The sequence below is a fragment of the Canis aureus genome, chromosome 11, assembly GCF_053574225.1.
Source record: "Canis aureus isolate CA01 chromosome 11, VMU_Caureus_v.1.0, whole genome shotgun sequence".
Taxonomy (NCBI): domain Eukaryota; kingdom Metazoa; phylum Chordata; class Mammalia; order Carnivora; family Canidae; genus Canis; species Canis aureus.
Genome location: NC_135621.1, coordinates 22470668 through 22484251, shown reverse-complemented (window position 1 = coordinate 22484251; position 13584 = coordinate 22470668). Strand labels below are relative to the sequence as shown.

Sequence of the window (13584 nt, the reverse complement as noted above, 5' to 3'; positions counted from 1 at the left end):
CAGAGCAGGGGCCAGCTCGCTCAGGGGCATCTGCCAAGCTGGGAGGAAACCAGGACAGCGTCCACGGCCCCTCGAGCCGCCCTGTCATGCTGCTCCCGGAGTGAGGCCGCCTCCCGGTGACGACGGGGTCCGTCCCTGGGGCCGGGCTGTCCTCGGAGGCCTGTGGATTTAAGAAGCGCAGGGGAGCTGCCGGGTGTCTCCCCAGCACCCGATGCAGGGAGCTCTTCCTGGATTAGCGGGCCCGTCTCCCGTCGGGGGCGGCACAGGAAGCCGGGGTGTTCCGGGGGCCCTGGGCCGCTTCCAGCCGCCCGCCGCAGCCGGGGCTCGGCTTACCGGGGAGCGGGTAATAAAACCCTCCCGACGACAGGGCCGCCTTCAGCACCAGCAAATGAGCGCAATTACCGGCCGCAAGAGGAGGAGGGCTTCAAAGGCAGAAAGGGAGACGCAGGGGAAGGGGGACTGAGCAGAAACAATCCGTCTGAGCCCGTCTGTATCTCCAAGGGAAACACACGGATGCTTTTAGTGCCAGAGATGCTCAGACGGGTCCCATGCCAATCACGACATCTCGGCGGGTTCCCTGGTGATGACACACCGGGCCAATCCTGGTCATTACCTCTCGAGCAATAACCCTCATGATGAAAACAAAATTGGAGAACTCGGGAAGTCCCTTCTACCCCGCGGGTTGAACCCCCTTAGGAGGGAAACAGGGCTCCACGGGCCCCAGCAGCCTCAGTTTACCCAGACTTACATCCAGGACCTCTGGAACCCAGGCCCACTGCTGTGCCCCTGATGTGAGGCTGGTCTCCTCCACCTCCGGAGACCCCAGCCTAGGACTCCACCGGAGTGTGGAGGGTGCCTGAGGGCCTGTCCCCCACCCAGGTCCCCAATGCCACGCGTTGTGACCACTGACAGGGCCAGCTGCACAGACAACCATGGGTGGCCCACCCGACTGGACAGGGGCAGCTCTGACGTGTGCATTGGTCAGACATACAGTAGGCACTCAATTAATACTTACGGAGCAAGGGAGGCACTGTTTACCAACTGAGTCTCCAGAGCACGTAGCCCTTTCCCAGGGTCTGGGGGCCAGTGGTTCTCCATCTGAAGCAGGGTTCATGGGAGGAAGCACACCCCGTCGAGGCCACATGTGTGTGCAGGGGGTGGACAGGGGACAGCAGCTCACGGGGGACAGCAGAAGGGGCCGAGATGCCAGCTCACTGCCGCGAAGGAAGGAGAGGCAGGGACGGGCCACCACCACGTGCTGAAGCTCCAGGGAGCGTCCACTACGACTCGGGGGGGGGGTGGGTACAGGCCTCGGGGGCACAGCCAGGGCCCTGACACGGAGGCAGGAACTGAGGGGGGGCAGGGGTCTCCTTACCTTCCTTCCCCACCACTCCCCACCACACCCCGGCGTAGCCAGGAATTCAGGCTAACACTCAGAGAGACAGACGGCGACAGGCAGATGGACGGCCAGCCTCAGACGGGCAGGGGGAGGGGAGGACACGGGGCAGGCCACCGGCTGCCTTCTCGCCGCGCGGCACCGCAGGATGGTGGCCAGGCTGGGGCTCAGACGAGCAAGCCGGGGCGCACACCCCCAGGTCCTTGGGCTGCCAAACGGCCTCTCTTCCTCCTCCTCTGATGCAGAGCACTGTCCCCCCCAGCCCCCGGGCTATGCTCTCTTCCTGCTTCATAAATACCAGCTGATACCCTAAACCCCTGTTCTAAGCTCGGTGAACTCAGGGCTCGTCCCACACAAGCAGAGAACAATTTCTCAGCTGTTTATACTCAACAGGAAAACCAGGCTGCGGTCCACGTTAGAATCGCAGAGGCACCTCCGGTACGAGGGAGGCCCCACCTGGTGCCAGACGGCTTTCCCGAACGCCGGACGGCTGCCATTGGGCCAGTGTGCATTTCTTTTTCCCCTTTTTCTTTTTCTTCCTTTCTTCCTTTCTTTCTCTCTCTTTCTCTCTTTCTTTCTTTCAAGATTTTATTTGTTTATTTGAGAGAGAGAGAGAGAGCACAAGCAGGGGGAGCACCAGGGGGAGAAGGATGAGGAGATGCCCTGCTGAGCAGGGAGCCCGACGTGGGACGCGACCCCAGGACCTGAGATCATGACCTTAGCTGAAGGCAGACACTTCACCAACTGAGCCACCCAGGCTCCCCTGGAATTTATCTTCCAAACGGGCTGCTCCGGCTACATGTTCTCAAGCACAATCCCTGGCAGCCCTTGGAGCCATTTGTCTTCGCAATATGTCAGGACGTCTCAAGGCAAGCGTGTGTTCAGGGCAAAGAAGATGAGTAATCTCTGTAGTGACAAGAGGGTGTGAGCACCGTCTTCCCAGACCCCAGTGATTAACGGCTCAGGACTTCTACCCCCAGTGATACTGGCTGCGACAGCCCATTAAACCCGAGAGCCCGAATGAAGTGCTTCCAGTGCAAAGCCACTTAAAGGAGCGTGTGTCGCTTCATGCATGTGGGTTTTTAGTGGCTCTCACATTATAATCTTCCTCATCAAGAGGGTGACTCCAGGGACACCTGGGTGGCTCAGTGGTTGAGCACCTGCCTTCAGCCCAGGGTGTGATCCTGGAGTCCCGGGATCAAGTCCCCCATTGGGCTCCCTGCATGGAGCCTGCTTCTCCCTCTGCCTGTGTCTCTACCTCTCTCTGTGTGTCTCTCATGAAAAAATAAAATATTAAAAAAAGAGGGTGACTCCAATTCACACAGGATCCACAGGGACCTTGGGACGCTGGGGGAGATGCCCACCTTGTGCACCGTGAGGGATATGCCACCCTCCTGCCAGTCCCTGCATCACGACGAGGCCACACCCGCACCGGGCCCTTGGCCACCGCCCGGGGAGGGAGGGCGGACGGAGAAAGGCGGTCGGAACCCGCTGGCCCCCTGCCCGCCCGGCCCCGGGGAGCCCCACGTACCAGTGAAGTCCTCCAGACACTCGCAGGTGTAGCCGCCCTCGCGGCTGTGGCAGCGGCCGTGCGCGCCGCAGGGGCTGGAGTAGCACAGGTCGATCTCCGTCTCGCAGTAGTCGCCCGTGAAGCCGGGCGGGCAGCGGCAGCGCAGCCCCGTGATGGGGTGGATGGGCCGGAAGAGCACGGTGGTGGAGCTGATGAACGGCGCCGAGCTGTCAAACTTGAGCACGGACACGCACTTCATGTAGTTCTCGCAGGGCTCCCGCAGGCAGATGTTGTCGTCGAAGGGCAGCACGCGCTGGGTGGACACGGCGGTCAGCAGCGTCCGGTTCAGGTAGATCTGCTCCTGCAGGTCCTCCGACGGGAAAAACTTGTCGCGGACGCCGCCAGGGAGCAAGGCCGAGAAGGTCACGTTCAGGATGTTGGAGCTGACGTCCGTGTCGTTCTGGATGTTGAAGACGAAGACGTCGTCCTTGGTGGTGGACAGCACCGTGGCCACCCCTTCCACAAAGAGGGACAGCAGCGGGGACAAGAACTTCTCCTGCGACATGTTCTCCAGGCGCACGGTGATGCTGTTGGTCAGCATGTCATCCGTGATGATGGTGACGCGCAGGGTGCAGAGTGCCGCCACGCTGTGGATGCCGTCTGTGGACACAAGGAGGGTCAGGGTCACTCGGGGTCCTGGGTGCTCCCAGCCCCACCCGGGAACGGCCTCGGATGCGCTCAGCAGGACAGAACTGAGCCTCAGCCTCCCAAACCCCCCCAAGTCCCCGCGCCCGTCCCTACCGGTGGCCACCTCCTTGACCCCGGCTTCCCAGACCCCGTCCTTCTCCCTCCACACCCCAGCTGCCCAAAGGACAGCTCCCATTGAGCCTGCCTTGCTCCAAAGGACCCCCCAGACCCCCCAGCACTCAGCAGGACACCCCAGGACCACCCACAACCCAGCCTGGTGCCTCCCCGTCCCCCACCTCACACGTGGGGATGTGGAGCCCCATTTGACCCCCTCTGCACCTGTTCCAGACACCGGGAGACCCCACTCTGATCGCACCATCCCCAGCCCCGCTCAGACCCCACAGCGTCCAGGACGGTGCCATCCAGGTATGGCCTTGGTCAACACCACGTTGATTTTTTTCCCCAAAATTGTACCCTATTCATCCCTACGCGCCCGGCACACAGGAGACGCTCAGCAAACGCTGCTCTGGGAAGACACGCAGGAGACAAGGTGTACCTCAGCCCACACAGGGAAGCAAAGCACGACACGCGGCACTCAGGATCATGAGACGGGAATGGGTGGGGTATCCGGGTTATGAAGCTGAGCCCATCATCGTTGGACCCCAGGGTCAGAGAGCGGCCCAAGGGGGGCCACAGGGGCTCACCATGGGCTGGCACCATCATCTGCCTTCCAGGCACCCCTGACAGGTGCAGCCACCCCACCCAGGGGCCGTCACCTTCCCCCCCAGACCCCATCCCAAATGTGCAAGGGGACCCTGAGAAAACCTGGCAAAGTTCATATCCTTGGCTCAGATTCCAAGTCCCTGCAGCCCTGACCAACCCTCCCCAACCTGCTCCCCACCCCCTGTGCCCCCTTCCACACGCGGGCACTCCCGGGTCCACGGGGCACAGGCCATTTGTGTAGGCCAGTGAGCCTTGGCTGGACCCCCTCCTACCCTCCTGGGTGCCCCCCCAGGGCACAGGAGCCATGGGAGGGACCCCTCCCCACTTGTTTCTGGAACATTGGGACCACTGACAAGAACCCAGGGGCCACCTTGTCGCTGTGACCCCAGCACAGTCCCCGCGGAGGCACAAAGCCCCAAATCCCGGGGGTGTGATGCACCCGAGCTTGTGTACATGGGGACTGTCCCTCTCAGGCCCTGGAGCACCACGAGCCACTTCGGAAGGGACCCCGGGTCACAACTCTCGTCCAAACAGGAAAATGCAGCTGCTCCCCACGCCCCACGCTGCCGGCTCTCCACCCGACCGACCACGGCAAACCGTTCCACCCGGGACTCGTGAAAGCCCAATGGGGCAGGATTCGTAAGTGGAAGCAGCGCGGGTGTGGGGCGTCGGTGCGGGAGCCGCAAGGTGAGGGCGCTCTGCCTACGGCGTCCGCGGAGCCCCAGCACAGCACCCGCGGCAGCTCACGTTCCACAGGCCCGGGGCCAGGCAGCGGGGAGAAGCCAGTGGCAGAGTGCTGTCCTCTCCCTCCGTCCCCGCCACGCAGCCCGTTCCCCACCACGGAGAGTGTTTATTCCCCTCCCCGGAACTCGGGCGGGACCTGCGGCTGCCTCGGTTGCCCCCCACCGTGGTCCTCACACTGCAGGCACCCTAAAACGCCCACCTCGTCACACCAGTCCCCGGTGGGCCCCCAGTGGCTTCCAGAATAAAACCCACACCTCGTACCCCCTCTGGTGGTGGGTCCTCTGTGACCTGTTCCCATCACCCTCCACCGCCCTGCCACGCAGCTCCCTCTTCCTGTCCCAGGACCTTTGCACCCCTGTCTCCTTCCCACAGCGCTGCCCTCCTTGTCGGCTGCTGAGCCCTCCCTCGGCCACCCAGGTCCCGTCACAGGGGCCCTCCCTCCATGCCCCCCGCCCCCGTGCTCTCCTACCTTCCCGCCCGGGAGCCGCATGACCTGTTTCTTTTGTTCACATCTCTCCCCCGGGAGCCCATGAAGACTGAGAACCTTCTGCATACACAGCGTCAGCGTCTGCAGGTTCCCACGTAAGCTCTTGGTCCGGCGATGCCTTTCTTTCTTCCCGGAGGCCCAGGATAATTATCCAGGACAGAGGACCTGCCTGCTTCCCGGTGGCCGTCATTATGAAATATCCTTTTTGCCTTAAACCACCAGCCTCCCGCAGGCTGCCAGGAGGGCAGGGCGCGGGGGATCGCCCAGGAACAGGGATCTTACAGGGACGGGCGGCTCCCCTCGGGGACACCGCGACCACACGGCACAGAAACTAACGCCGATGGTCGGGAACACAAAACGTGCCCCCTCCTAGGACTCCTCTGCCAACTTCTTTGAGACCAGGGCTCATCCCGGACAGCCCACGTCCCGGGAGACGACGGCTTCGCGTCGGACCTACGTCGTCCGGGCTGGATCTCTGGGCCTCCACGGACATACGGGCCTGGCTGCCCACCCACGGGTGCCACGGAAACGAAGCGGGCCTTCCCGACCAGGGAGCAGGGCCCGCAAAACAAGGCGGTGGGACAGATCCGACGGGACAGATCCGACGGGGGACCGTGCTACTGGGGGGAAAGTGAGTCGCTTTTCCTCATGGATGAGAAAATGCTTTTGTCCCCGAGCCCGAGAGCTATCGGCAGGGATGGCAACGCGTCCGCAAGGTCGACAGGGATTTCGCCCGGGTCCCTGAATTTGTTTTAAATACATTTGTAATTTTTTTAAAGATTATTATTTATTTATTCATGACAGACACAGAGAGAGAGAGGGGGGCAGAGACACAGGCAGAGGGAGAAGCAGGCTCCATGCCGGGAGCCTAACACGGGACTCGATCCTGTGACCCCAGGATCACATCATGGACCAAAGGCCGGCGCCAAACCGCGGAGCCACCCAGGGATCCCCAATACATTTGCATTTTAGATCAGTTCCAGCTTTATGGGAACCCTGGGGGGAACGGTACGGAGTTCCCGCATCCTCAGCACCACGTCTCCCCTATAACCAACGGTATCACGTCACTTCCCCAGTTTTGCCTGCTGCCCTTTCCCGGGGCCAGGACCCTCTGCAGGACCCCACAAGACAGTTGTCATGTCTCCTTGGCTCCCCCGAGCTGGGGCACCTTCTCAGACGTCCCTGGACAGTTTGAGGAACGGCTGTCAGGTCCTAGGAATGTGCCGGGTTGCTGACATTAGGTGATTTTTACCTTCCTCTCTATACTTTCCTGTATCATCTTATTTCCCCTACAAGAGCCTACACAGCAGGTTTATCATTTCAAAGCCCGTTTTCACCCTGGAAGACACGGACCTTGCCTGGGGCTCTTGCCAGCTGGTGCCGCGGGCATCTCGTCTGTGGCTGTGGACAACAGCTACAAGCCAGCTTTGCAGCACCCCCAAATCAGCTAACACCTTCCCCCCTGCTGGTCCTCCACAGATGAGGACCCTGAAGACCAGAGAGGCTGACCATCAAGCCCAGCCGAGGTCACCAGGCCCAGATTGCCTGGGGTCAAGCCCTGCGGACGGTGGCTGGAGGGCCCAGGGGACTGTGGCCCTGGCCTAGGAGGGTCTGCTGAGCACACAGAGGAGGAGAGGGCAATTTCTGAACACCTGGGGCCTCGTGGACAGGCAGCTAAGGACAAAGCCGGTGCCAGGATGGAACAAGGCCACTCGCCGTGGCTCTCTGCCACTCCACCCCAATGCACCCCTAGTCTCAGGGAGACACCTCCAGTTTCTACTAGCGACGCCCAGCCAGGCCTGATGGGCACCGCCCGCGATGCCAGCTGCGGCTGGATCCCCAGGGCGCTGATTGCTGTCCAGCCGGTTTGAGACAAAGGCCGCCCGCCGGTCCCTCATCCTGCCCCCGCCTGACACCTCCCAACAGGTAGGGAGGGCCCGCTCAGGGCTCCCACCCAAAGCCAGGAGACTTTGAAGTGGTTTCTAGCAGCATTCCTCCCTCCGTGGGGTTTGCCATTTTCTCGAGGCCAGACTGAGGGCAGACAGCAGGTGCGTTGTTTTGATCCGCTACCTGGAGGGCGTCTGGCTTCTCTCAGGACCACAAGAGCCAAACCTAGAACCTGCATCTCGGGATGCAGGCTCACATCATGGGAGCAGGGGGACGTGCGTGACGGGGGATGGCGGGGCCAACGCCAGTGTCGGGCCCAGCGGGCACTCGACCAGCGAAGATACTGCACCGCTGCCCTGTCCACGGAGGGGCCCTTGGGTGTCGCCCCCAGGCCCGCTGGCTGGAAGGAGCCCCCTCCCGTGGAAACGCTCAGTTACTGCCGGGGTGGAGTAACCAAATATTGCGAAAGGAGCCTCGCCCGAGGCTCGCAGCCGTGGTAAGGCACCCCGGGCTTCGCCGGGGCCACACGGAGAGGTTCCCCGGGAAACATCTGTCGTGCCTGCCCTTCACTTTATGTCCAGGGCAGGCTGCGCAATGTGGAGGAACCTCTGCTGGACGGGGGTCTAGGAGTCTGGCCACGCTGAACCCCTGGCTGGGATGCGTGGTGGTCACCCGGCCTGAAACGGGCGGTGCTAGGACCAGGAGAGACGGGCAATGCAGGGGCGCCCGCTCCCAGGCAGACCTCACGGCCTCCGTCACCAGGGCCCGCGGCACCCCACCCAGCTGCTCCAACCCCAAGCGCTCCAGACGCTGTGGATGTCTGCTGGGGACAGGTCACACCCAGTCCAGCTCGCTTGGGGAAGCCACACAAAGGTTTCTGGATTCTTCCTCTGGTGAGAACCAGGAACGCGGGAAGCAGCTGGGCTCGGGGTTTAGTGCTCCGCGGCTGCCAGGCCGGCCCGGGGCCTCCCTCGGTCAGCAGGGCCAGCAGGAAGCCGGTCCAGCCTCACTCTTCTCTGCTGGAGCCTGGCACTAGCCACCCTCGGGTCCCATCCCAGGAAAACCCGCAGAGTCCCCTGAGGCAAAGATTAAAGTCCAGAAGGGATCTGAAAGAGCTAGTGAGCTCCTACGTGTTCTCAAACGACACCCTCCAGCAAGACAACGTGGTCCCTGCACCTGCCCAGGGACAGCCCCACAGTCTCCGGGCCTGGACACATCAAGGAGCGGCCGTCAGCCCAAGACAGCCATGGGCACTAAAGACGAGGTTTCTAACAAACACAGCAGCACAACCGGCCTGGTGGCCGCGGAGCCCAGGCGCCTGCGCCCACCCTGCCGCTGCGCCCACCCTGCTGCCCACAAGCGGCCAACAACCACCCCACCCACTTGGGCGGGGCAGGAGCCAGTCTGGATCATCCCAGGCTCTGTGCCATCCACCACCCAGCTGGACAGACCCCGCCTCGAGCTCCTTGCCAGCCCCCTGGCCGGTCAGAGTGGCGGGTGACCCCGGCCTCCCCGCAGGTGGGTGGGTGTGCTTGTGAGCAGGTGCACACGTGTGCCGCTCCTCCTTCTATGCTCCTGTCCTGAGCTGGGGTTCTGCACACACACGCCTGCGAGTATTGCTTTGAGAATGCTCCCTTAGTTTCATTTAATACTGGACGTTTCTGTGTCCCCAACACACTGCACCGGCCTCACATCTGGCCCTCGACCCTTGGGCTCAGCGGCCATGCCTCCGAAATTCTGACTGTCCCTGGGCACCACGGGCGACCAAGTTTAAGGCTCCCCAAGTCCCGAGCCCTGCAGTCCCCCCGGAACAGGAAGGCCAGAGCCGCCGCCCAGGGCAGCGGGGGACTGCAATCTGGGCCTGGCTCTGGGAGCATCATGCTCTTCAGTTCGGGGGGAAACATCCTCTGATGGCCGAGCCCACGCTGTCCCCGCCATCTCCTGGGAAGCTCAAAAGAAGCAAGAGCCAAGGCTGCGTCTGGGCAGCAGATGCAGACCCTGGTGGCAGCTCCAAGGCACAGGCGGGCAGGACACTTCGTGTTGTCAATCTTATCAAGGCCATGTGTGGCAGGCAAAACAGTGCCCTCCACCCCAGAGGGGAGGGTCCTAGAGCCTGGAACCTACCAGAATGCTAGGCATGGAGAAGGGTTAAAGTTGCTGATGAGCTGACCTTACCATAGGGGGAGCAGCCCCGATTTTGCAGGTGGGCCCCCCATATCACCACCGGGCCCTCCCAAGTAGAGAGGGAGGTGGGAGAGAGAGTGAGCTGCGGACAGCATGGGGCCAGAGAGATGCCCGGCCGGCTTGAAGAGGAAGAGCCGCCAGCCCAGGAACAAGGGTGCCCGCAGGTCCCCGAAGGCCTCGACAAGGAGCCCAGCCCTGCCACACCTCGGTTCTACCCCAGGGAGGCCAGCATAGGACCTCCATCCTTCCAACTGCAAGGGAATAAATGTGGGCTTGTCTCAAGCCACCAAGTCCGTGGCAATTTGTGGCAGCAGCAGCAGCAGACAATCCCCTCACTCAGTGAGGCGGCTGTAACCTCGATGCCAAGATAAGACAAGGAGAGCACGAGGAAGAATGAACAGGCCCAGTCTCTCGTGAGCACAAATGCAACACCTCTTTGCAAAGGAAAAGGTCAAGTAAATCTAATAATATATGAGACAAGGCGACCTATCAAGACCAAACTGCACTTATCTCAGGAATTTAGCACTAGGGGAAAATGTGTTAACACAACACCACACCTTTTATAGAAAGCATATTTGCATCTCAGTAAGTAGAGGAAAAGATAACTATGGTTCTATAACCCTTCACAATAAAGGCTCTTGGCAAACACAAGAGAGACCAGTGCTTCCTTAAACCAACGAAGGACGTCCATAAAGGCCCAACAGCAGGGACTCCTGGGTGGCTTAGGGATTGAGTGTCTGCCTTTGGCTCAGGGCGTGATCATGGGGTCCTGGGATCGAGTCCCACAATGGGACTGAAGAAAGGGAGGGGACGAGTTCTATGAGAGGCAGGACTTGTCTTCATCTACAGCAACCAGAGTATTGGCACAGAGCAAACCAACAGACGCACAGGCAAGAGAGAGCCCAGAACACTCCCGCATACACATGGAAACCTGACACGTTGAGCTGGCAACAGGGAGCCTGGACCTATTCCATAAGGGGTCCCGAGACCACGGCTTCTCTATACGGAGGACGAGATGCAATTGGATCCCTACCTCACACCGAACACAAAAATAAATTCCAGTGAATTAAAGACTTAAATGTGAAGGCAAACCCAATTTTAGAAGAGATCCTGCAAAATTATGTTTGTGATCTTGAGGTCGGTAAGGATTTTTTTTTAAAGGTTTTATTTATTTATTCATGAGACACACTGAGGGAGAGACAGAGACACAGGCAGAGAGAGAAGCAGCTCCCTCTGGGAGCCCGATGCAGGACTCGATCCCAGGACCCTGGATCACACCCTGAGCCGAAGGCAGATGCTCAATGGCTGAGCCACCAGGCATCCCTCGTAAGGATTTCTTAAGATACATAAAACACTAACATAAAAGAAAAATGTTTAATTTTGACATTAACAACAGGTACTTTGCCAAAACTTTGATTTAAAAATTAACGATGAGACAATCCACAGACTGGAACATAGCTGACCCTGAAACAAATAAAAAGATGCTCAATGTCATTAGTAATCTGAGAAATGCAAACTGAAACCACAAGGAGATGCAATTTTACATTCACCAGACTGGCAAAAATTAAGAAGCCAGGCACCAACAATTGATGCCAAGGACGAGCAAGGAGAGGAAGTTTTGTCCATTGCTGGTGCAAAGGGGAATTGGTCCAACCACCCTGCAAAACACCGGGAGTTAGCTAAGGGTGGGGAACATTCCCATGCCCGACAGCCAGCAATTCCCAATATACTCCAGGGGAAGCCATGCGTCACATGCCAGGAGATGCACACAAGAATACATGCGCAGCAGGACAGGTGTACTAAGAACCCTATGTTCAGAGGCCCCTAGGGGGGGCTCAGCGGTTGAGCATCTGCCTTTGGCTCAGGTTATGATCTCAGGGTCCTGGGATCAAGTCCCCATATCAGGCTCCCCACAGGGAGCCTGCTTCTCCCTGTGCCTGTGTCTCTGCCTCTATGTGTCTCTCATGAATAAATAAAATCTTTTAAAGAAAAAAGAGAACTGTATGTTCATAGGATTGTACGCCATGCAATGGTGCAAGCGACCTGACCACAAGCTGGGGACACCAGAACAGGCGCTAAGGAAAGGCGGGCTGCTGATGAGGAAACACAGGATGGTCCCGTTTATACAAATGCCAGAAACGCCCACAACAGAACGAGACAGGTCCAGAATCCTTCATCTGAAACCCTTGGGATCAGATGGTTATGGGACCCCAAATCCGGAATATGGTGCACATATGACTGTACACAGCCGCAGAAAGAACCCACAATCAAATACGTAACATGTGTCCGTTGTTCTTTATATCAAACACGCATGCATTTGTGATCACATTTCCTATATTTGAACTCTTCGAAACAGTACAAATTCTTTAGATGGGGATGGGGTGGCGAGGAGGGTCATGTGCGTGAAAGGAGAGAGGCAGAGGAGTTTCTGGCTCCAATGGGGACACTGTGAGAAGCTCAGGAAGGACGTGAGGTTTTCCCTGTCCCGGGCTTGATGGCTTGAATAAACGGCCGCAGGTACTGTGCCAACCCCCTCACCGACAGGCGAGACCTGTGTGCCTTTCCCCTCGAGTCCTGGCGGGTGGGGTTGGCTGCCACCAACACAGGAGGCCAGAGTGCTCTTCATGTGACACCTGGGTCACACACCGCTGAAGGGCCCCACGCATCCACCTGGCGCTGACAGTCACTGTTGAGACAGTCCTGCTCTGCCACGCACCTCTGTGACCTTGGGCAGGTTTCTGAACATCCCCTTGCCTCAGTTTCCTCACCAGTAAAACCGGGGTGATGGGATCTCCTGCTCCCTAGAGGTCTGCGAGGACTGAGAGAGCCACACACCAGTGGATTCCACACCCCCGGGGACGAGGGACGTGGGGTCCAGAGAGGCTCAGGGGCTGCGCTGGGGGCATCAGGTCCTCCAGTGATGGGGATGCAGGTTGCAATCTTCCTGCCACGGCAGCGGGAGGAGGCCTCGCAGCCTCCACGTGGCTCCCTGATGTTTTACACGAACACTTTACAGAGAGAAAATAATTATTAACTGCAGAGGCTTAATGAGGAGAGGGAGCTGTAAGGATGTCTAATACCAATAATTTGTACCTATTTAAGTGCAAATGTGCAACAACAAAGGCAAGTGGAACCAACGGCATCAGACACTGCTTCCTTGCTTCCAGGTAAGGACGAGTGAGCACAGAGAGCCCAGAGCAACACAGGAATCAGACCGCCCCGGGCTCCTAAACCCCCCCCAACAACCGGCTCCAACCCGCCCGTGGGCTCCCAGACCCCGGCCCAGTTCCGATGCACTTGTGGGTTCCAGACCTGGCCCAGCTCTGACACGCCTGTGGGAAAGAGCCCCGAGGGCCTTCAATCCAGAGGCCCAGGGGATGGGGAAGAGAACGGGAGGTGCTGGTGGGCCAGCTGAGGTGGTGGAGAGCAGGTCAGGGGACCTGATGTATACATGCCCCCCGCCAGCCCCCCACCTGGCTGCTCAGCCCCGGAGGGCACAGGGCCCTTGCCTACAGCCCGGCCTGTGGTAGTAGCTGCCTGCCACAGGCTTAGCCTTCCTTAGGAGACTGCACAGCATCTGACAGGGATAGAAGGGCCACGCTCACGCTCTTGGTCTCCAAATGTCTCCGGGCTCAGGGGCCCTGAAGTCCCTTCCAGAATAATTTTACTGAGACCTCTTTGACATGCAAATAGCACTGTGAGGCTATATTAACCCCCTGACCCCCTCAAGTCAGAGGCCAGGGCCAGCCCAGGACTCCCCCGGGGCAGAGGGCAGCTGCCCTCACCCTGGGAAGGCCCTCTGGGCCACTCTCCATGACACCTGCTCCGGCCAGGACGCAGCGTCCCCGCCCGGTGGGAGAGGCCGGAGTGAATGCTCTCTGCACCTGGGGGACCAAACGGCCACCCTGGCCACCCACCAACAGCAGCAGGTCATCTCTGCTCCCCGGGAACCCTTCCCTGCAGTCG

The 13584-nt window shown here is 59.7% G+C and overlaps 1 protein-coding gene across 1 annotated transcript in view; it reads right to left on the bottom strand.

Moving 5' to 3' along the window:
• The window catches only part of CELSR1 (cadherin EGF LAG seven-pass G-type receptor 1), a 133474-nt gene that overhangs the window by 77311 nt on the left and 42579 nt on the right, over window positions 1–13584 (bottom strand). Inside the window, exon 4 of the mRNA XM_077915838.1 lies at window positions 2928–3566. Coding sequence (XP_077771964.1) covers window positions 2928–3566 — 639 coding nt within the window. The remainder of the gene's footprint in view (window positions 1–2927; window positions 3567–13584) is intronic.